The sequence below is a fragment of the Cyclopterus lumpus genome, chromosome 9, assembly GCF_009769545.1.
Source record: "Cyclopterus lumpus isolate fCycLum1 chromosome 9, fCycLum1.pri, whole genome shotgun sequence".
Lineage (NCBI taxonomy): Eukaryota > Metazoa > Chordata > Actinopteri > Perciformes > Cyclopteridae > Cyclopterus > Cyclopterus lumpus.
The window spans coordinates 20,094,473-20,118,269 of NC_046974.1; the positions used below are offsets into that span (position 1 = coordinate 20,094,473).

General features: G+C 42.0%; 1 protein-coding gene across 1 annotated transcript; it reads left to right on the forward strand.

Moving 5' to 3' along the window:
- Window positions 1–205: 205 nt before the first annotated feature.
- pgm5 (phosphoglucomutase 5) lies at window positions 206–23,540 on the forward strand. The gene is made up of 11 exons (XM_034541680.1): window positions 206–806; window positions 2,682–2,844; window positions 3,015–3,161; window positions 3,258–3,383; window positions 3,490–3,680; window positions 4,671–4,825; window positions 13,535–13,650; window positions 16,562–16,697; window positions 17,383–17,566; window positions 20,739–20,876; window positions 22,692–23,540. Exons 1-11 carry the CDS (start codon window positions 549–551, stop codon window positions 22,779–22,781), a joined length of 1,704 nt encoding a protein of 567 aa, XP_034397571.1. The 5' UTR covers window positions 206–548; the 3' UTR covers window positions 22,782–23,540.
- The last annotated feature ends 257 nt before the right edge of the window (window positions 23,541–23,797 follow it).

The window sequence follows — 23,797 nt, forward strand, 5'->3', positions numbered from 1 at the left end:
GGACACGAGCAGTGTCCGGTTGCAGAAAGGGTCCCGACACAATTCCTCTCCGCCATCAGTCAACGGTCTATTTTTGTCCAGAGGCTCAGCTGATTGTGGGCCTTGAAGATTCTGGCCCTGCCTGCTTTTTCTTTTTTTCCTTTTCTTTTTTGGCTCTTGTAGTCAGTTGTTCAGGCTTATTAGGAAAAGAGGGGAGTTGTCTAACGGCTAGAGGAGAGTTGTTGCTGAACGCTACTGAGGGGATGCGGCTCTGAAGGCGTCTACACACATTGTCGGAGTTGTTGCTCTCCTCTAGGATTTTTTGTTGTTGTGTGCGTCTGTGTGTCTCCCTTCATCCCTGCGTGGGTCACTGCTGTCACTGCTCCACTCCCTCGGCAGGGACACGGCAACTGTGCCTTGACTTCACAGGCCCACGAGGTGCCCCTCTGTGCTGCCAACACACATGACAAAGAGGCTGTTTTTTTGTGTTTTTTTTTACTCTCTGTGGTCGGAAACCAGCAGGAGCCAACCTCAGTAACTGACCCGCTCGCTGGGTCTCGCAGAGGAGGATGGAGACGAGCCCCATCCCGGTGGTGACGGTCCAAACCGCCCCCTTCGACGACCAGCGGCCCGGCACCAACGGGCTGCGGAGGAAGACGGCGGTGTTCGAGGGGAAGAAGAACTACCTGCAGAACTACATCCAAAGCGTGCTGTCCTCCATCGACCTGCGGGACCGCCAGGGCTGCACCATGGTGGTGGGCAGCGACGGCCGCTACTTCAGCCCAGCTGCCACCGAGGTGATAGTGCAGATGGCAGCTGCCAATGGGGTAAGGAATAAGGAGGGGGGTGACCCACAGTCCTGACAGGCCCACAGAGTCTGGGAAGCATTTGTTCCAATATATCAACATACTTGTAGCCCTCCCAACGATGCATAAGTCTGACATTGTTGCTTGGTAAAACAAAAGGTTACAATTTAACTTATTAGTTGTTACAAGATAGTTATGGAAATAAATCCACATGTGATTGTATAGCTGCTTATCACTGCAATGAAGAAACGTGATTGAATCCACTTCCTGGACATAAGAAGTAATCACATTTTGTATTCAGGGTGTTCATGTGTCTATGCTGTAGCCCAGAGGAGGACATGAGAAAAAACGAACAAAATGATGTTTACTTGTTCCCCCTTATATTTCCATTTTTCTTGTAAGATACTGAAAAGGTATATGTCTTCAACTCTTTAAAGACATTTTTTTTTTTTTAATTTTCATTGAAGTGCTCTCAAGTCATACAGACAATCATCTCAACTTTGTATTCAGGGATCACCGGTAAAAAATAAAGAAAGGGAAGCATTGCTGTAACCTATGAAGGAACAGCGATTAGGTGACCTGTAACTTATTCGGCTGAGAAATGCTCTCAGCAGATTGATCCACAACTTCTTAAAAAAACATAGGCCGCTTTTTTGGACTTTGGATTCTAAAAATCCAAATTGTACAATTGCATCCCGTTGCTCCACATATTGCATTGCACAGTTGGTCATCGTTTGGCTTTCGCATCACAATCTTATCTCACATTATCGCGTTAGCTCATCCTCACACAGACATGAGCGCTTCACTTTAGGGGGGAAAAGTAATAATCTGCCATATTGACACACGCACACCCGGCCAAAATGCGTGTGAACTCTCAAGTGTCGCCAGCAGATAAACGAAAATAGGAAGACAGAGTGCGAGAGACAGAGGGGAGGAAAATCCCCGCAGCTCATTTTAAAACGCTTGCTCTGAGATCTTTGTGATTGGTTTGGACAAGCTCCAAAGGAAAGTCTGAAGGGAATATCATTTGTTTTTGAGATCAGTCTGTTTTTTTTCTGCTGGCCCGGCCAAGTGTCTCTTGATGTCGGCCTTATCAGCAGTTCCATCCATCCTGCTCTATTTTCCTGCCGACGTATGCCCCCCCCCCCCCCCCCCCCTCTCTTGCCGTTCCACCTCTCCAAGGCCAAACCTCATGCTTTGGGGGATCCCCTGTCATATGGCATTGAACCAAAAGTCAGGCAACAGTTGCAGATGACCCGCCCGCCCAATGCATGGACTATCTCTCTGACACGGGTTACTGAATTCAATGTGATCTTAGTGGGAAATAATTCATTGATTTACACATGTTCTGTTAGGTCCTTCATTACACACAATACTATTCAGGCTAAATGTATTTTGAAGAGAACGTATATAGTGTAGTCCCTCACTTTCCTCGTCTTTTCTTTATATACACACGCGACATGCTGGATGTTGGGAGGATACACTGACGTCGGGAGAATACATTCCTCTCCAGTGAGGATACTTTTATTTAGAATGGCTGATATGCAGGGGAATTATGTGATGCTGCTGGTATTACCGCTTTAAAAGTAGCGTACATATTATAAATAGAGAGTGCAGCTCTGTTATTTAGGCTCCCTCTTGAGGCAGATCATTTTGCTTTTTTAAAGCTGCCTGTCACTTAGTCACCTGTAGAATTATGCAGTGCTTTGAGCCCGTGTTGCTTTTAGATCCAGTTGGACCCATGGGCTCTTTTACATTTTTTTTTATAGGTCAGTGTAGTTCTTTTTTCCGTTTAGATTTTGTGTCACAGCTTCTTGGAAAACATTATAACAATAGGTGACTGCCTGGATTGATGTGCAACTGACGTTGCTCCCATTTAAAATGTGCTCTGTGCAGATCGGCCGACTGGTGATCGGTCACAACGGCCTCCTGTCCACCCCTGCTGTTTCCTGCATCATCAGGAAGATCAAGGCCATTGGTGGGATCATCCTCACAGCGAGTCACAACCCCGGAGGCCCCGCTGGAGACTTCGGAATCAAGTTCAACGTGGCGAATGGAGGTGAGCGCTTGTTTTCTGATTATCCTAGTTGCTTCGTAGGGGATTGAAACCATCTGTAAAAGTCAGGGATGTGTCTTTAAATATTTTTTATACAAGTAAATAAATAAGTTTTTTTTACTGAACAAAAATGACTGTTTCCACATAACGTATGTCTTCCTTTGCGTTGCTAGGCCCGTCTTCGGACACAGTGATGGAGAGGATCTACCACGTGAGCCGGAAGCTTGAGGAGTATGCAATCTGCCCCGATCTCCGTGTTGACCTGTCCAGGCTGGGAAGGCAAGAATTTGACCTGGAGAACAAGTTCAAACCTTTCAGAGGTACAACACTCACTCGCTGCTTTCCTCTTTCTTAAAGACATACAAACAAACACGTTGCCATCCGGTGCTGAGAAGCTCTTCTCTGTGCTTTTCTAGTGGAGATCGTGGACTCAGTTGAGGTGTATCTACAGCTGCTGAGAAACATCTTTGACTTCAGTGCCATTAAAAGTCTTCTCACAGGACCAGATCAGCTCAAGATACACATAGATGCCATGAACGGAGGTCAGACAATTCATCCTCTACCTTACGTAAGCCCCCGAGCTGTTGTAAATATTATGGCACACTAAACTGTTTCTGTCCTTTCTCCTCCCCTCGTGCTGTGCTACAGTGATGGGCCCCTATGTACGCAGGATCCTGTGTGATGAGTTGGGAGCTCCCGCTAACTCCGCTGTCAACAGTGTCCCCCTGGAGGACTTTGGTGGTCAACCTCCAGAGCCCAACCTGACTTATGCCACCTCTCTGGTCGACGCCATGAAAGGAGGCGACTTTGGCTTTGGAGCTGCATTTGATGCAGATGGGGTGAGACATTGTATTTATACTATCTTGAAATATGTCTGCAGGGGTTTTTAATGCCATTTTATGCATTTACAAGTCATGTGTCAAATTCACTTTGTTCTCTTGTAGTAGAGGAACAAATCCCCCAAAAGGAGTTTTAGTTTTCTACCCGAGGTAAAACAAAGTACAACCATGTTTTTTCATAACTGTGAACTATTCCGATTTTCTTTTACCGATTATGACTAAATGGGTGTCATTAGACTCCACCCATAGATACCAGAGAGAGCCTTATTTATTTTGTATTTGTTATTGTTTGCTCATTGATAACAAGAAGACAAGCAATGGGACTGAACAATTCTGTATCCATGATGATCCAAGAAGCAGCTCACTTTTTCCACCATGTCATCCAATAGCCATGTCTATGGCGTACACACACACACACACACACACACACACACACACACACACACACACACACACACACACCCTTGCTTGAGTAAATTAGCTTTGCATCAGGAGAATTATGTCATATCTGCTCTGTTTCTCCCACCAGGATTGCTGTCTTCACAGTCATTAACACCATTGGTTGTCTTTCTGTGTGAAGGTTACTTTTTTCCAGGGTCGCGCTGTTACATAATACCGTAACTAATGTATTCCAAACTTGAAAGAGTAATTGGGATTTTTGGGAAAAAGTTTTTCAATCATTTGTGTCATTTTGTCTTTACAGCAGAGCTGCAAATCCAACTGTAACCCAATGGTTATGCTTTGTGACTGTTAGTTGAATAGATTTACCGTCATAATGTATTGAATTCATGCGTTTTATATGCAGAATTATTAAGACAACAAAGGAGTCTGTGAAACACAGAAATAAGCTAGTATGATTAATTCATTGTTAATTCTCGTCATCGTATGAGATCACCAGCCTTATTCTCTGCCAAGCTTAGGATCACTTTATGACACTTTAAACTCAAAACGACACTCACTTTCTACTGTATTGGACTGTGCTGTTGTCAGGACCGGTACATGATCCTCGGGGAAAACGGCTTCTTTGTGAACCCGGCAGACTCGTTGGCCGTCATGGCCGCCAACCTCTCCACCGTCCCCTACTTCAGGCAGCTGGGAGTCAAGGGCTTTGCCAGGAGTATGGCCACCAGCACGGCCCTCGACAGGTACAACACACACTAATGCGCGCACACACACATACACACTCAGTAGGTCCAAAGAGTCCAACGGTAAAAAGGGACAGGAGCAGTCTGATTGATTTGCAGCCTTTGCCAGTGCAACGTTTTGACTCCACTGTGTTTTTATCAGAGTCAAAGTGGACAAAGACACAAGGCAAACACATGCAGAGTCAACCTAGACCAGGCGTACAATTGTCATCGGATAATTGGACAAACAAGATTTAAAAACTATTGGACAATAGACATTTCAGATCGAAGGGGTTTTGCCTGCTCTTGTCACACCACCTTGACCTCGCTCCCAACCTCTGATGAAGACTCACCCACTATGAATAAGACTGAGATCACATACACCCCCCCACACACACACACACACACTTACACATTTACTCACTGCCTATAAATATTGTCCGTTATATAAGACCAGAGGCGAGCAGAGGGTGCTGAGTGAAAGGATGTGATCATCCAGGAGGAGAAATCCCAGCACTGCAGCCCAGTGAGGGTTCTGCTCAATGGAAATGTGTAATTTATTACCATGAGGGGACCAGAAAAGCTTCAGTGTTCATGCACTTTTCAGTTTACTCCATAAAATATCACTATTTATGAAGTGTTTCAGTTTAATAATGAAAGTATTTATTTTTCTGAATTTGCGGTGAATGAAATAAAAAGCCAATAAGGGCCTCCTACCTGAAGAGTATAAGAAAAGAAGTGTGCGTGTGCAACAGTGTCTTTTAAGAATTGTATTCATATATCAAAGTATAATTTTTTTGTGGGGGGGGAAATATTGATGGTTGTCTTCAGCCTATCAGGCAGGATGGTCATATTGTACATGAAACTTGAACGTGTAGTTAATTGTAATATTGGCAGTCCTGGACTTCCACAACTGAATATTTCAAATCCTTCTGACGGTGCATGTTTTGGTTTTGTCTCAACTGAACCAGTTCATTCATCGCCGTATGCTTGACTCTTAGTAAAGAGTCTGTGGCGCATTGATGTCTGTCACGTTGTCTTTTTTAATCCAAGCCAACATGTAAAATGTCCAAATTCGACTTAAATGTCAGGGGAAATGGTGGAATAAGAAAAATGTTATTCACACCCTCAACTTCCACACCCGTGCTTTCTTATGTAGTGAAATATTTGACTGTACATTTTCAGTGAATCACTGGCTACTAGTTACATTACTTTCACAGCAAGTTACTGTGAAATTGTTTTTTTTTTTTACAATTAATGATCGTAAAATTACAGCTTTACTGTATACTGTGACTTCACAGTCAACGCAGTCAACACATTTAACAGTAAGATACCCATCAGATAATTATAGCAGTTTGTCGTTGTAGAATCACAGGATCGTAATCCCACAATGCTTCAGGAACTCAAATGTCCTGTTCGATAGTCCTCCTGCATTGATTTCACATTAAAAGTACATGTATTGTGAAATATCACAGTTGAAGCCTATGAAACGATAAAAGTAATTTATTGTGAAATATTACAATTAAATCTAATAATTTATTTATATATATATATTCATGACACTTTTTCTCTTATTGGTATCGAACACTGCCAGGAAACATTTAGTACCACTGACTAGAATACTCACATAACTGTGTGTGTGTGTGTGTGTGTGTGTGTGTGTGTGTGCGTGCGTGCGTGTGTGTGTGTGTGTGTGTGTGTGTGCGTGTGCGTGCGTGCGTGTGTGTGTGTATTGTTAGCACTGGCAAGAAGTGACCTCACTGCCAATCCCGATCTCTCTGGGTTTGACAGTTACAAGTAATCACAGTAGAGACTCCAACACACCAACCCTGCTCTTCACCACACACACACACACACACACACACACACACACACACACACACACACACACACACACTGAGACCTGAACCATAATTGTCCCATGTCCCGCTATACCCTGAGCCATGGGCCTCTCATACAGCACACACACTTCCTAGATAAAATGGCCTCTTCATCTTTTACGACTAAAAATATCTCCTTCATCTCCCTTTGTCGATTTTCTCAGCATTTGGCCCTTTTTTGTATTGATGAAAGCCTAAATTTAATTTCCTGGAATCTCGGTTGTGCAATCTCCTGAGAAATAGAATGACCTTACAGTGTGATTTCTATTACAGATAATACCTAATCTATAGATAATAGCATGCTCTGGGCTTTCTGAAGAGCATTGTCAGAAATAAATGGCATTATATAAGATTTACTTATTTTATTTCCCTGTTAAACCCAATATTCACCGGCATACTCTCGGGTATGTGGGCTGATGCCGAGCACACCTATTCAATGAGCATTGAAGTGATAGTTACTGGCCTTGTAGCAGGACAGGGTCACTTTGTTCAGCTTCATAACCACCACTTAAGCTCCTAACGTAACACCGCTGTCTCTGGAAGCAGAATGTCAAAGTGCTTTGCAGGGTGGTGTCGGACCCTGGAGCCGGCCCAAGTGTAGGCCTTTTTAGGAGAGCGAGTGGCCCCTGTGTGTGTCTGTATGCAGAGTGTTTAGACTGAGCAGCCGTGTGTTTATGCATAGTCGAGCAAACTGTGTTATAAAAGCCTTGATAAATGCTTCGGTTTCTGGACTCTATGGAGTTGCGTGTTTCCAGAAAAGCTAAAAGGACAGAGACAAGCAGGTTGTTTTGGGTTCAGATGGACAGGAGGCCGGAGATACAGGTGTAACAACATCTTGGCTAGGCTGAGGCTGTCTGTCCCACTGCGTGGTGTTTCTCTGTGCAAATGCAATAAGTCAAGGCTGATGCGGGGAGGGAGCGAGGGAGTGAGGGAGGGAGGGGTCGGAGGAAGAGAAGGCGGGGAGGGGAAACTTTGGTAAAGGAAACATCTGCTCTCCATGAACCGTTCCAGGGATGGGAGGACGTAGGGAGAAGAGAGGGCTGAGCTGCTGGGGAGCCCGTTACCAGGATGACTTCTTGTACTGAATCGTTGATTAGCACGGCAAAGTAGAGGGGTCAAATGTTAAATGCTGTGTTGTCGCTGAGCTGTTTTTTTATTGTTTGATAATTCTGTTGCGATGGTTTTGCACATCTGCCCTTGTAAGACATGGATGTGCTACAACCACAGGGTTGGCTCTTTATGGATCCATGGACCATTGAGTATTGTGGTATTTGTAAGGTATTTTTCATGTGCATTGTATCATGAGGTGCCCAACAGGGATGTACTGTCGCGAGCAAAGATATGTCCACATTCCTCGAGCAGAGATGGTCACCTCCACCGTATGAAGGATGGTTACAGCTACGCAACAAGGACGTATACGCAAAACTGAAAGCTATCGATATTGACACAAATACTTGGGAAGAATAAATCCAGAGAGGTCTGAGCTTCGAAGAACAGCAGCTGCTTCACTGGGACAAGACGAGGGCCTGCAGACGCGCAAGAAGCCCATTTGAAAGACCAGCCATCCCCTAAACCCGCGACAGTGGCAGGAGGACTAGCACTTACTGTGGGAATTAAAAACTCAATAGATTGACCAGACCAGACCAGTTTTGGTAGGGCAGGGTTGCCACGGTTTAGTCCATTTGTAGAGCTGACAAGCTGAACAATGCAAACAAAAAAGAAACAAGAAACGAGAAATTCTGTCATCTGGTTCACATGTTGTATTATTCTCCAATATTTTGATGGGAAGCAAGATGCACAAGGTAGCCAAATAAAACATTGATCCTTCAAGCACATTTCTCCCCCTTGAATATTATTAGATGAAAAATATATTTTTGACACAGTTTTGGAAAAGCCCATAAAACAGTTTTCAAACAATGTCAGAACGGTATTCTGATACTGATCACACAAAACAATGTAGGAAACTAGCTATGACCATTTACAGAAATCCTCTCAACTTGAATTTGACTTCTTCACTTTCTAGGAAGTTCAGTGTTGGCCACCATGGCAACATCTTCAGGGTATTCATTTTTAGTTTTTCGGTGTAGTCCAGTGAAGGTTTCTGGTTCAGGTCAAGAAGAATATTTCAAGCCCAAGTAAAGCTCCAGCATGCTGCACTTTTTGTCTGAATGACAGCCTAAAGCTCTTAAGTTCAGGCTGAGCTCTCTTCAGAGGGGGGGAGGTGAGGAGAGAGGGCACTGGATGCTATGTTTGGTAAAATATCAAGCCAAGGCCAAAAGCTGGCAATATTTCCCTCCTCGTATTCTTCATACTTCACATTACTCCTTTCTACATCCTGATACATACAAGATAGAGACAGAGGAAAAAGCAAAGGAGATATTGGTTGATAAGTATTTAAAGTCATACTGTAGGTGTGTGTGTGTGTGTGTGTGTGTGTGTGTGTGTGTGTGTCAGTCTGGTCTAAGTTTGTAATCCTGAGCTGAGCCCAGAGCGTGAGGATGTTGGAAGGTGAAATCTCTGCCTGCCCGTCACCTTATGGGGGCAAAGCATCATTCATGACAGACCTTTTCTATCTCTGTTCCATCACTTCATCAGACAGGTGAGGTCTTGCAGAACAGTAGCCTCATCTCTCGCTGCAGTGATTTGGATTTGATTTATGGATAAAGAAGACAGAACAAGCCATGGGAGCCACTTCTTTCCAACGTGGTCCCCCATGTCATAGAAAACAGGACATACACATAACGATAAGCAACCAAACCAAAGGACCAACAGAAATTCACTTGACAACTTCATCCTAGTATTTTCCTTTTCTTCACAATCTACATGCATCTTGTTCTTTAGTTTATTGAGCCACTGTACCATGTTTCAGTGCTTTATTGATCTATCAAACTGCCTTCTTCCGTGATACAGAAACTTAAATTTAAGGCGTAAGGTGCTCTTTGTAGTGCTCTCCAATCATAGAGAGAAATGCACCAGGCATCTTGCAAGATGTATGTAAGTAAAGATGAAAAATGAACAAATATATTGTACGGAAACTGATGTACGCCACAGGAATAGGTACATACATTTTCAAAACCTTGTTGAATTCACTTTGTATTATAATCACTTTGATTTGGCACGTGTATTGAGAGTGATGTTGATGTTCTGCCAGTGTGATAAATTGGACATCAACAGACCTCAAAGCCTTAGTTGAGAGGTCACACATAGACACGGGGGGATTACAGCCCTAAATAGAAACCTTCCAAGTTTATTCCCCGTGTCTGCCAGTATTTTTCTGTTTTGGCAAAGCCTGTGAAGAGAGAGGTAGAATCCTCTGAGTCTGGCTGGCCTGAAACAGTGGACTGTATCTCAATAAATGTGCTTGTGTTTGAGTATGATTGTATGTATTGGCCTCCATTTCTTCAGTTCAAAAGGAATCTTACTAGTGGATCTAAAACCATCTCACGTGCATAAGTGTAGACGAGGCCATGCTTGATCGTTGATTGTGCTTGCTTCCCTGACTTTATGTTTTACTGCGTCAACACTGTTTTTCAGTTAAACTGGTGCAATTTTCTCACGTGGTTTTGTCCCGACAATTTTACAACACAAACGGAGCTGGTGGGGTCAGTTTGAGTGCTTATGTTGGCCGTGTACTAAAACGTCAAAGGCCCGTTAGACCAGAGTTTCTGTGTTCTTTTAGGAATGCCAGGCTTTCCGCTCCAGCTCTCGCTTCCCCGCAGGGGAATACAGTTGGTTACTCTTATTTGGTAATTCCTCCCATTCCCATGTAAACAACTGTGCTGGACACTGAGGAGTTTATATACAGTATGTGCATGATAGTTGTGTATGACCACTTAAAAACCTTGAAACCCACCCACATCGGCATATATTCAATTCAATTCAATTCAGTTTATTTTTGTATAGCCCAATATCACAAATTATAAATTTGCCTCAGAGGGCTTTACAATCTGTACACATACGACATCCCTGTCCCAGGACCTCACATCGGATCAGGAAAAACTCCCCAAAAATAACCTTTCACAGGGAAAAAAGGGAAGACACCTTCAGGAGAGCAACAGAGGAGGATCCCTCTCCCCGGATGGACAGAAGCAATAGATGTCATGTGTACAGAATGAACAGCATTACAGAGTTACATAAACACATTACATGAATATGACAATGTATGAATGGAACTCCAATCCATGAAACAGAAGGAGGTAGAGAGGAGGGGGGGCGGAGCGATCAGCAGGGCCAACGCGGGAGGCCGGCTCACCAGGCATCAGACACCTCCAGGTCCAATGGACCCTATGAGACGTGAAGTCACAACGACTCCGGGGAGGAAGCAGAGTTAATAAGGTGCAATGGAGAGATGTAAATGTATCCATAAGGAGAGAGAGAAGATGAGATAGGTGCTCAGTGTATCATAAAACGTCCCCCAGCAGTCTATAAGCCTATAGCAGCATATCAAGGGGTTCGACCAGGGCAAACCTGATTCAGCCCTAACTATAAGCACTATTAAAGAGGAAAGTCTTAAGTCTATTTTTAAATGAGGTGACTGTGTCTGACCCCGGACTGAAAGTGGAAGCTGGTTCCATAAAAGAGGAGCTTGATAATATTGCACTGTGAATTACAACAGCATCCCACGGTGAAGCATTTTGAGAGTGACAGCTCTACATGTTTGTTTCTTAGTGAGCAACTACAGTTTGGTTGCGTTGAATATTTCTCCCGGCCATTCTTAGCTGAGTCCTGGGAATTCTGTTTACTTTTCTCGGCGGTTACTGAGGAGGTGTGGATGATGTGGTTGAGGAGTGATGCGTGGGGATTGGGCAGAACACTGGGCCGTCTTCACATTAAATATCTCTGCAAGCAGGCTTGGAATGGCAACTTTCATAATTATAATTATACAGATTGCCTTACACAGAGACACAATAGACATTCTCACGTAGGGTGTGTTTTGTCACTTTTCCTGAACAGATGAAACATTTTAGTTTGGTTCTTTGTTCATAATCTAAGATACATGGGAATATATTACTACACTAAAGAGTAAAATATGATAGGCTCGTTTTAAAAATGACAAAGCAATGATTATTCTGCTGGCATTCAACAAATTCTTCTTGTGAAACCTCAGCCCCAATTTCTGACTTACCGCGAAAATAATTGCAATGCACAAAATACGGTTTCAATGTTTTTTTTCCCACACTGTAAGGAGAATATATATCAGCCTAATCTGCCGAAAAGCAGTTACATTTAAACTTGCATGAAGTGATTGTTTGGCCAATGCTGAGCGGCAGAAACAAGCAACTCAAAAACAACACAAACACATCACCGTTATCCAGTTGACATGATACATTTGTTAGCTATGATGATGATAAATACGTTTTTTAGCTCCTGAGAAAAAATATCCGGATCTTCATAGCCGCTAAATGCTCCGCTATGTTCACCGGCTAGTCGCTAACTTGGTACATAGCGTGCAGAAGGTTCATCTGAGCTTTTCTGTTGTTGCTGAACAGCTGCATGCTGCTGCTGGAAACTATGCCATGAGAGCGCTAAGAGTGAACCAAAACAGTTGCGGGTCGTAAACTGAAAACAATGCGATGAAAGTTGCTGAAATACTCTGTAAAGCTAAGGGAGACTGCAGGGTTGGGTGATAACTATACACGTATATATATGTATATTTTGATTAAAGCACCCTTACAGATATGTTTTTTTTTTTAAAAAGCTTGTCAGTTTTAGTAAATCTGCCGTGTATACTTTGCGCATGTAGCTGTAGAATGTGAACTCTACCAAAGGTCAGTGAAACCTTCGGATTCCTGAAACAACAATTAGGACACGACCTTGGTGGCCTAACTGTTACCGATAGCCACGACCTTGCCCGCAACACTGCTTTGACACTGTGCCAGTGGCTGACTCACATGCTGAATGTAAAGTGTCATGGTTGTAGTGATTATAATGAGTTTAGTTTAGAATATGGACAGAAAACCCAATGAAAAGCTTTTTAGTTGATCAGAATCAGAATCAGCTTTATTGGCCATGTATGTGTGCACATACATGGAATTTGACTCCGGTTACACGTACGCTCTCATCGTACATATGTATTTAAATGACAAATAACAGGATAAATATAAAAAATACATTAAAGACAACAGAGTAGCAACTTGTATGTACAATATAAAAACAGTGACAATGAATTGGGGATGTTAGTGCAGAAAGTTAGATCCAAGTGGAACAGAGGCAGCTAGAAGAGGAGGTGGGACTCTGGCTCCATGTTAAAGTGCCAAGATCTGATTATTTTTAATTGCTGCTGATTTTGTTTATTATTTGATATTACGTTATTATATTTTTATTTTATCCAAATGTGTCAACCCTCCTCTCAAAATGTACTGCTTTGTAATGATATTACTGTAAGTCCATTGTATTTAGCCAGATACCTTTGTATATTTGCACTGACAAGTTTTACTCTTTGCCCTTTTCCCCTCTTGTCTGATTCTTTGCGATGACTCTCCTCCCACATATTGCACTGTCTTCACCTTTATCCCTCCCCGGGACCCCAACACACACACACACACACACACACACACACAGACGCACACTCCCTCTGCTTCTCTCCCCAATGCGAGTACATGGCTCAAGTTCAAAGCAAACATCGGCTAAAAGGTTAACTCACTTTGTTCTTGCTGCCTCTGCCTTATTAAGTTATTGGATGAGCTGCTGGCAGATTACACTTGTCGTACAACATTTGGTTTGGTTTATTTCAAAAGGTCAGAGGATTGTTTGTATCTCTGTATCAGAACTGAGAGTGGCTGGCGTTAGACATTAGAGATAAATACATTGTGTGTGCATACTAGCTTTGCTTCTCTCTGTATGTTCCTAGGGTTGCCAAAGCCATGAAACTGGCGCTGTATGAGACTCCCACGGGCTGGAGGTACTTCGGGAACCTGATGGATTCTGGGCGTTGTTCCCTCTGCGGGGAGGAGAGCTTTGGGACAGGTACGTTCTCTTCTGCTCCAGCACACTCACTCACAATCCAAACAACACACTCCACTCATGAAGACAATGCTCCGTGACATCGGAACAGAAAGCCAATGACCACAGATACAACGCAGGAGTAGCCTTTTAGCTCGCGTGGAGAAGGTCACCGATTCAAATCCCCGGACCTGTTTGGAAAATGTGAGTGGGTGTGCGACTGAGAAATCCCCTCCCCTCAGCAGCAACTGTTGCTGAGGTTCCTGCAAACAAGGTCGTCGCTAGAAGACTGCACTTGCTAACTGTGAAGGGCTCGCTGAAACACAAGTGTGGTCTGTCAACCGTCTCTCTAACTTCAAGGGTTCATTACACATTGGATCTTATTTTTGTAGTTTTAGCCATCTTTGATATTGGTTATGATAACATTTTAATTAGTTACTTCGGCAATTTGGGAATGCCAGTGACACCAGTATAAGGAAGTCCAGTGGGCCGAGAAACACAAGCGGTCGGAGGATCGGACAGTCTGTAACCGGATGTTCTGATGGCTTGGTTTGAGATACTGTGAGACCAGAAAGGTTTGAAGTTCAGCCATGCGTTTTAAAGCTTATCAGATTCCATAATACTGCACAGCAGTTTGAATAAAGACAGGATTTTACAACTCTGGACATTTATAAAGGTGGAAATCATTTTATCCTTCAGGAATGTGCCCAACACGGCACATTGCCTATTGATGTTGCATTGCGTTGCTGGAAAGGTTGAGCCGGGTTCAACTTTTTCCGGTGGCACTTTGTCACAGCACACCTGCAGCGGCAACGTGGTCTCAATTAAATGAATATGGAATTGTAGTTTTTTATGCAGCAATATCTGTCTCAACATTTTAAAACACAGATTAAATGTTATAATCTCTTATTGTACAGGAACAAAAATAAATGACATCCTCTATCCTCTGGTCAAAGTTGAACCTGGAATGTTGATAAAATAACTCTTTGTGTAATCATGTTAATACTTTCACTTGCTTTTATCCTCTAAATAAGTTTGACTCCAGTCAGTCGTGCAATAGATGTGAAGGCTGGGACCCTGACTGCATGTGTAAATAATCCCCATTCTTCTGCTATAAAAGGACACAGGGCTCCCTGAACTACTGCAACATGAGGACAGGCCTCCAGTGGCAATTTCTGTGAATGTAGACGCACACATACACCTTCAGAGAATATAAACAACAGGCCTGCACACATTATATACACATTATATTATAACAGCTGTTTTAATTTCACTTTTTACATTTTCTCGAGTTTTCCTTCTTCTCTCTGACATTCATTCTTCATTCATCCTTTTAATTCGAGATCATATCTCACTCTAAAAACCGAGAGAACAAGGGAGAAGACACATGTTTGTTGGCATGAACGGGATTGAAGAAACGCTGAAAAAAAGAGTGTGTGCGTGTGTGTGTGTGTGAGGGGAGGGGGGGGGGGGTCCAAATATGAGAAGTATTGACGAGGAAGAAAATAAATGGAAGGAGCAGAGAGCACGGAAGACTATGGGAGCTTACTCGTTGTCTACCCATGTAGGGCCAAAAGCTCAGAGAGAGTCCTGAGCAGTAAATCATCAGAGCTGAACGACACTCCTGTTCTTTACTAACCCTCATACGCTTATTTAGGCAAACACAGCATGAACTATTTATTGCAAGTGTACAGTTTGCCAGTTCTGTCAAACTTTGCTGTGTACGTTTGGGAGGTTTTGTGATTGTTGCCAGCATCAGAATTTAAAAAGGGTAATGCTTTCAACATCCAGTTTGATGCCTTTTGAAAAAACAACATACAAAAGATTTTCTGTATATTATTTCTTCCCCACATTGAGTTAAAAATCGATCTAGTTCTGACTTTAGGACTTCCCTGTTGCAGCATTACACCGTTTGATAAGCGTTATTGTAACTTTATTTCCATAAGATTAACAGTATAGAGAAAATATTTTCCAGGGTCGTAGGAAACGTTCTGTTTGTTCTTTGGTGGTATGATGATTAGATGAGTAAGTTCTACTCTGTGTCGCTCTGTGTCAGAGAGGGAGATAAAAGTAGACAGACAGTGAGACAGGGATTAAATAATGACAACTGTCAGTTTCCTAACAGCTGTTTACTGCTAGAGCCGGAGGAAGGAAGTACACTTCTTGTTGTCAGCGTTTCGTGGAGAATAAAGGTATTCTCTCTGCTATAAAACAGACATAATGATACCTTCATGTCCTTCTCATGAAATAAATGTGCATGTAACTTAAAATGATGCCCAACTGCTGAGTTTGTTTTCTGCTCTAAGCTCTGCCTCGGAAACATTACTAACATATTCCGTCTTATTAAAATGTCAAAGTGCCCCCTAAACAGATACCTTTACTGTGCAGCTGTTTTTGAGAACAGAGTGATAGCTCCCCAGTGAAGGAGGCTGATCAAGGGTGTGAACAACTCCTCTGTTGGTGTGCGTGTGTGTGTGTGTGTGTGTGTTTTAGGGTAGGCAGCAGGAAACATTTTCTTGTGTGGGGATGTTTGGTTCATCTCCAAGCACAAGCACTCTCCCTGACCTTTTGTTTCATATGGTGGAGCTGAATTCTAAGCTAAATCCAACTACTGTTTTACATTTGGCTTGGCTTAGCTTAGCTTAAAGATGGGAAACAAGGGGAAAGCAGCTAGCTTGGCTCTGTACAAAGGAAAAAGCTCAGCTTAGCTTCAGCTCTCGTAATTACTGAAAATGTATGTTTTGAATAATCTGTTCTGGAAGTCTGTATACTATCAATACACATTTTTAAATCAATATGAAACAAACATAAATATGTGAATAAAAAGATAGTTTAGCTACACCAAAACACATAAATTCAGAAGTCAGAAGTGTTTTTGCGTCCTGAACCACAAAGCATGAGTTGTCGTATTTTGGGTGTTTTCTTTCTCCTCCAGGTTCAGACCACATTCGTGAGAAAGATGGTCTGTGGTCGGTGTTGGTGTGGTTGTCCATCATAGCCGCCAGGAAACAGGGCGTGGAGCAGATCGTCAGAGAACACTGGGCCAAGTTTGGACGTAACTACTTCTGCAGGTAATTCAGCTGTATATGTTCTCTGAATAGGGAGCTGTGCTTTCATAATGCATTCGGTGAGGGATTTAATTTTTTCCCCCTATCATCTCTTTGTTGGTCTACCTACATTGTTACTTTCCTTGTTTCAATCATTATTGAATTGATCTCAATCAACAAGCCCTGAGATTTGTTTTGCTTTTCCCAAAAGTCTCAATCCTTTGTATCCCCAGCAAAGCCAAAAATGTCTCCAAGGCCTTCACCTTCGTCCATTTCTCTTCCAGTCCTCCTCGCTGGTTGTCAGTTGTTCTTATTTTAACCTCTCCCCTGTGACAGGCAGAGATGGTTCCTGCAGTCAATGTTCCCACTGACAGTTGCTGCAGATTTTCATGTTCCCACAGAGAGCGTTACAAATTTGATGTAGATTTCCCACAACATGAAGATGGAGAGGCCATACAGGACAGGCCAAGGACCAGACCCCCCCCCCAAAAAAACCCCCAGCAAAACACAAACAGCTGTCATCAATTTGATGAAAATAGACAAATCACTCTAATAACCCCAGTTTAGGGCCATTTTAAATAAAGGCAATGCTGTAAAAATGTATGTTTATCAAAGACAAATACTTTTCCTGAAAGCTTTTCCTTTTCTGTGGTGGGCGTGTAAGTGGCCTACTAATCATCTATGTGTTTGTGTTGTTGGTTCTTGCCAGGTTTGATTACGAAGGCCTGGACCCGCGCGCAGCCTTTTACCTGATGAGGGATCTGGAGTCGGTCATCTCAGACAAAGCATTCACCAGCCAGAAGTTTGCCGTGGGAGACCATATATACAGCGTGGAGAGGGCCGACAACTTTGAGTACATCGACCCTGTGGACGGAACAGTGGCTCGAAACCAGGTCAGTCTGGGATAAGAGAGGGAAGATGGAACATGGAAAAGAAAGAGAAAAAGAGGATTACTTTCATAATACATACAGTACAAAGAAACGTAACAGTCATATTATAACTGTTTAACTAGAATGTTGTTGTATTTCTAGAAATATTTCTAATATATTTGATCAAACTTAAATCTAGCTCTACTTATGTCTTATTTTCTTTGTGTGGAAAAGTACAAATAAAAACAGTTGTTCGGTTGTCATGGGGTCAGGTCTACCCGAAAGCATCTTAAACATGCACACACACTCACACTAACACCTTCTCTGTGCTCCCTTTCAAACACACGCACTCACTCGTCAGCCTCTTGTGAGCTGGACCACCCACTAAGCTTCAATGTTGTCTCATTAGAGAGGTTCCATATTTGGACATGACAGTATATCATGCATTTAAAATCATAAACATATGCATACACACATAACATACAGCACATATCCACACACACACACACACACACACACACACACACACACATAAACATAAAAATAAGTCCCTCTGTCACATACCCTCCTCTCTCCCTCCCCTCACAGTCTGTGAAGTTTACCCGTCTGACTCCCTCTGTTCTGCCGAGAAATGTGTGGAAACTCAAATTCCTGGCGTCGACACTTCTTAGCCTCTGCTCTGCCTAATACCACATACACACATACACTGTGCACTTTGGTGTAAGTGCTGTCCGTCAGTTGTCCCTTTGCTTAAGTGTGAACACATGCATACACCTGCACGGCCTTCACATGTTCACACTTGTGTTTGCCGGCAAAGTAGTGCCTCCAATTTGTCCGTTGACTTCCTCTTATGTACCTTAACAGCAATACAGGTCTCACTGTCCCGCTGTGAATACTTCTCTGTGTTACCATGGTTACAGCAGCTCCACAGCTAGTTAGTCAGTCACCCCAAAATGTGATTTAACCTCAGTGGCAAATCCTCAGCATCCCAGTCGCCCCAGTGTGTATTATTACAGTACAGCACACATTCCTGCCAGGACAGAATTATATCAGCTGTCGTCTCACTTGCAGTCTCTCCACTGCAAGTGTGTTTAAAGGGGGGACAAGTTGGCACATAAACACATACACACACACACTCACACACACACACACACACACACACACACACACACACACACACACACACACACACACACACACAAACACACAAGACAAAGCATGAGGGATTTACACAGCAGTGGCATGGCAGCCTTTTGTCGTCGACTACGGAACTAAATCTGCATTGTCTGCATATCAGACAGATAGTGGATAAATATAAATCATTGCTATAGAACCTACATAATACCTAAATGCAGATACTGTACTATTGGAAAATGCAGTAGGCCTGTATACCAATAAAATGTCAGAAGAATTTAGTTTTGTTCATTTAAAGTCATGTTCGGTGTCTGTCTACTATTGATATTTATATTGAAATCAATCAAAAACGAACATAAATATGTGAATAAAACACAAAATCACATCATTTGCACCCGAGTCCGAGGCTGATAATACTGCGATTAGCAACACTTTAGCAAGAGTTTAACTGTGTTTTTGTTGTTGTAAATGACTATGGCTTTATTAGTTAATAACTGAATTAACAAACGTAATTACCAAGATTTCAGTTCATAAAAATAGATCTTTACCATAGACAGGAAACAGCCAAGGAAATGTAGTTTTAGGGTTAGCTAAGGCTAGCTGTGGCTTTCTCACCATTTTTAACTAGTAAAAAAGATCAAGTTCAGGTCATCACTCGATTTTGACCAGAAATGTACTGCATTTTGCCTTTGTATAACTAAATAGATAGACAGAGACAGACACACACACACACACACACACCTCTGAACTGTACAGCGGACATGGTTTTTAACGTGCATTAGTCAGCCTCCTGATAACTGCTTCTCTATTGTTAGAGCTGAGCTGACGCTCACAAATAGAAAGACAGACTGGCAGGCGGACGGACATCTTTCATTATCACGGTCTCTCTTCACCTGGACTCTGACATGGTACACGCCTGAGCTAAACTCATTATGAGGACGGGTTGACTTTACTTTTATTAAGACTATAAACTATGAAGCTGAGTCCCAGTTTGAAGAGGAGTGATGGTCTGTGATGGGGTCACTGTCTTACTGGGGCAGTTCACCCACTTGACTTTCTACTCCTATAATAGTTTGTTAAACTCTTCTGTAGTATACTAAGAATAAACAACACATCATTTGTCAATATCAAAATGTAGTAGCCTACATTTCTTTAGCCCTGATGATGATATGAATGTTTTGTCAGCACTACTACATTGGACAATTACTGCCAGTCAAGTTGATCAGATAAAAAGTAAAAAGTGCCTATAAAGTGTGTTTTATTAAAACCAATGAGACATTTTTACTTTAATTTATGCTTCTTGCTTATCTCAAAACACATTGCTGTCTCCCCGAGCTTGTGTTTTGCTCCACTGGGATAAGGGAAGCGGCACTGTGGAATTTAGGACAGATAAAAGTCATCACACATCCATTATTAGTCAAAGAGTCTTATCTTGCTTACGTCCAGCTGGCAAGAGTTTGTGATTGGTTACCCCGATGCAACAATATCCTGTTTCTCTTGTAAACAGAGATGTTGAGTTCAAAAGAGGTCATTAGGCTTCGACCGTATATGTCGAGCTACCAAACCAAATCAATGTGGGGCTGTATTTTATAAAGTGTCTTGGAATTACACTGAACACTAGCAGTAGTTATGACCTCCCATAACTTTAAAGACATTACTATGGACGCAGTCCCAACAAATCACATAATGACATCTAGTGGATGTTTGTAGTTACTGCACATTAAAGAAGTATACTCTTTAACCATGTTTCCTATTTCATATCAACAGTATTGTTGAGCAATGATGAATGATCATATTTGAATTATAGGAGCGTGTACACTTTGAATACGTCGAATATTAAACGATTTGTATTGTGTGATGAAGCTCACAGGTTTTTAAGTAATATGTAGAATTAGGTTCTACATTTAGTTTAGTATGCAGCGCTAACAGGATACTGTTAGAAAATGGCCATTCCAATCCACTAGTCATTTTGATAATTCATCAAGCAGATGTACAATGTGCTGAATACAAAAACGAAAAAAAAAAACATTGATAATGTGAACATTGCTCTGTATATTTCTAGGGTTTAAGGATCGTCTTCACTGATGCGTCCCGCCTCGTTTTTCGGATGAGCGGGAGCGGTGGAGGGACGGGCGCCACCATCCGCATTTACGCAGAGAGCTTCGAGAGAGACCCCGAGAGACACAACAGAGAGACACAGGTACAGATGGTGTTTCTGATCTGTGTCGGTGTGTGAATGAGACTCTGAGACAGACACTCTGGTTGTTTGTGCACATAAAGGTTTTGCCACCTGACAGTGACATGACCTAAAATCCCTCGTCCAAAATTAGTCTTTTTGTTATGCAGTATCCATTCTCGTCCCCATAAAAAAGACAATATCAAATCTTTATTGAATGATATGAGACAGTAGCTGAAGTAATGTATTATGATGACAGTGCTCTTGTCTTTATATACAGTATTATAGTCTGTAGACTATACAGCCCGAATATAAGATACATAATAGATTCACAATTGGCACACCATTCTTTGAGTCATGGTATTCCTATTACTAAATATTTAAAACTACCTGAATGAAAACTGCCGCACACACAACCAATCACCTCGCCTGTTTTTGTTCAGCTGGCATCATGAAGTAGCCTTTTTTTTTTAAATCTCCTTTGTGCTATTAATTTCCATCATCACTTATTTGGTATTAACCCCCGCAGAAGCCACTTGAGTTGACGTGTAATTTTGATCAGTGGTTCGTATTTTTATTTTATTTATTTTTTCGTATTGAATTGAACAAGAAGAAATTTCACTGATAGGTGCAGATACAGCGGCGGTAATACGGCCTAAGCTGTGAAATGCCAGTCCATTGACCTGTAGACTTTGGAGTGATTAGAAACACTAGCTTCTTGTATGGTTATGGATGTTGGCATCAGTAGTGCACTTTAACCATACCCAGGGGTTGTAAAGATACAGTCATGATGGCGAGACAGCCTCACAGGTTGGGCCGCCGAACCGCCCAGCTTCATCAAACAGTGTGTGCTTACTGACGTTAATAACCCTTTGTGCCCTCCTTTCTACAAGTCAAAGGACAACAATGTCTTCAGTGTGCTAACTTGAGCATCAAAGTTTGCATTTCATCGTTACCATAATTCAAACTTAACTCAGGTGTAAGAATGTAAAACACACATTATTAAACTCTTCATCTATAAACTTATTAAACTTCAAAGTGATACCACAAAGTCAAATTTGAGATCCCCCTCTTCTAATCTCAGTATGGACCACCTATCGATGACCACCTACCTACACATAAACACACCTGAATGCTTTGAGTTGCCACATTTTAGTCCGTAAAACTTATTAGTTTCACCCCGTCATTACATTTCCCTCGTCCGCGTTGTGTGACTTACACTTAACCCTTGGGCTATCTATCATTAATGTTAGATCATAAATTTAATTCCTAATCGTTCTGCCCCTTACCCGGCGCACATAAATCATCAGACACAACGCACATGATTAGACAACATGCTCGCGTGAGGCTGAAAGCGCTCCAAATACAAATATACAACCCACAAGACACAGCAACTCCTCACACTGTAGTTGCGTGTGTACGCTTACGGTGTATCAAATGGTGTGTGTGATGTATTCCATCACACAACACTGTGCGATGAGCGGTTAAAAACAACAACATGGACACCAAACTTCTGAGTCGTGCCATATCATTCTTGAGCAATGTTGGTGACATTTGAAGATGTGTTTTAAATGTTTCAAGATATTTAGCTGCACGTAGCTCAGGTTGTACACCTGTCATGAGGAAACTCGTAGCTAATATCACAACATTTTTTGACTTAATCATCTCGAGCAAGTAACAAGAACTGGTTGACCAACGAATGCCTCTTGCCATCCTCGTTGAAACAGTTTTCATAGGGCAAAGTCAAACTGACTTATCTGCTGTGGAATCTGTTTCTCAAGTATTCAATGGCATCTTTATCTTTGCTAAAAACGTTTAGTGATGTGTTCTTCACTGCAGGTGGTGCTGGGTCCTCTCATCGCCATCGCCCTGAAGATCTCCAACGTCCACGAGAGGACAGGGCGCCGTGGCCCTAACGTCATCACATGAGCTCCCAGGAAAACACACAGTCACATGCACGCGCACACACACACACACACACACACACACACACACACACACACACGCACACACACACACACACACACACATGCATCTAGCTGCTCACACATAAAAATAAAAAAAAACTTTTCCCATACTCATTTCCCTTAAATCCCTTCTCGGTCACTTCATGGTCATTTATTTTTCTTTGGTTCTTCAAATGATGACTAAACCGGGGGTCCTTATCTTGTGTTGAATAATCAATAACGTAGAATATTTAGTTTCCAAACCATGCAGGCTATTTAATTATTGCCATGAATAAATAATGCAAAAGACAGCAAACCTATTATGAATGTGCAGACTGACTGTTAATGTTTGTGGCTTGCAGTTATAAAGATTTATTGACTAAGGGAACCTGAGATATTTTTTGTATTCACCGTGCTGTTTTTGCTTGTACCTGCCCTCATATGTGTCATTTCTTTAAGTAATCAAACTTTTGTCCAAGTGTAAAATAAAGCAGGCCTTGCATCACAACTAATATATCAGTGAATTGACTTACAGTTAGTTTATGTTTGATATGAATGAATGCACATCTTGCTATGAATAGTGGGAATTTGTCAGACTTATTGTATTACCATGGGAGAGGTTTTTAAAATGTAAAATAACAAAATAGCAAATGAGGCCACAGGTAATGAAAAATAAAATACATATTTTAGATTTGTTTGCTAATCTGGCTTTCGCTTTAGTTTGTCATTTTAGGCCTTTGGGAATGACATATAACTATATTTGAATATATTATTATTATACTTTTTTTAAAATCCAAATAAACTTTTTTTGTGTGTGGTATTTGCCTTTTTTAATTGAAACAGACGGGTCTGATGGGGACAAATACAAATACATCAGTGTGAGATATGTTGCCCTGAGGCATTCTGGGATTTTAATTAAACAAATTCTTCATAATTAGGAGCACCATGTTGTGCTGATACTATATATCATGTGGCGATTAAACATCCTTATGGAAAATG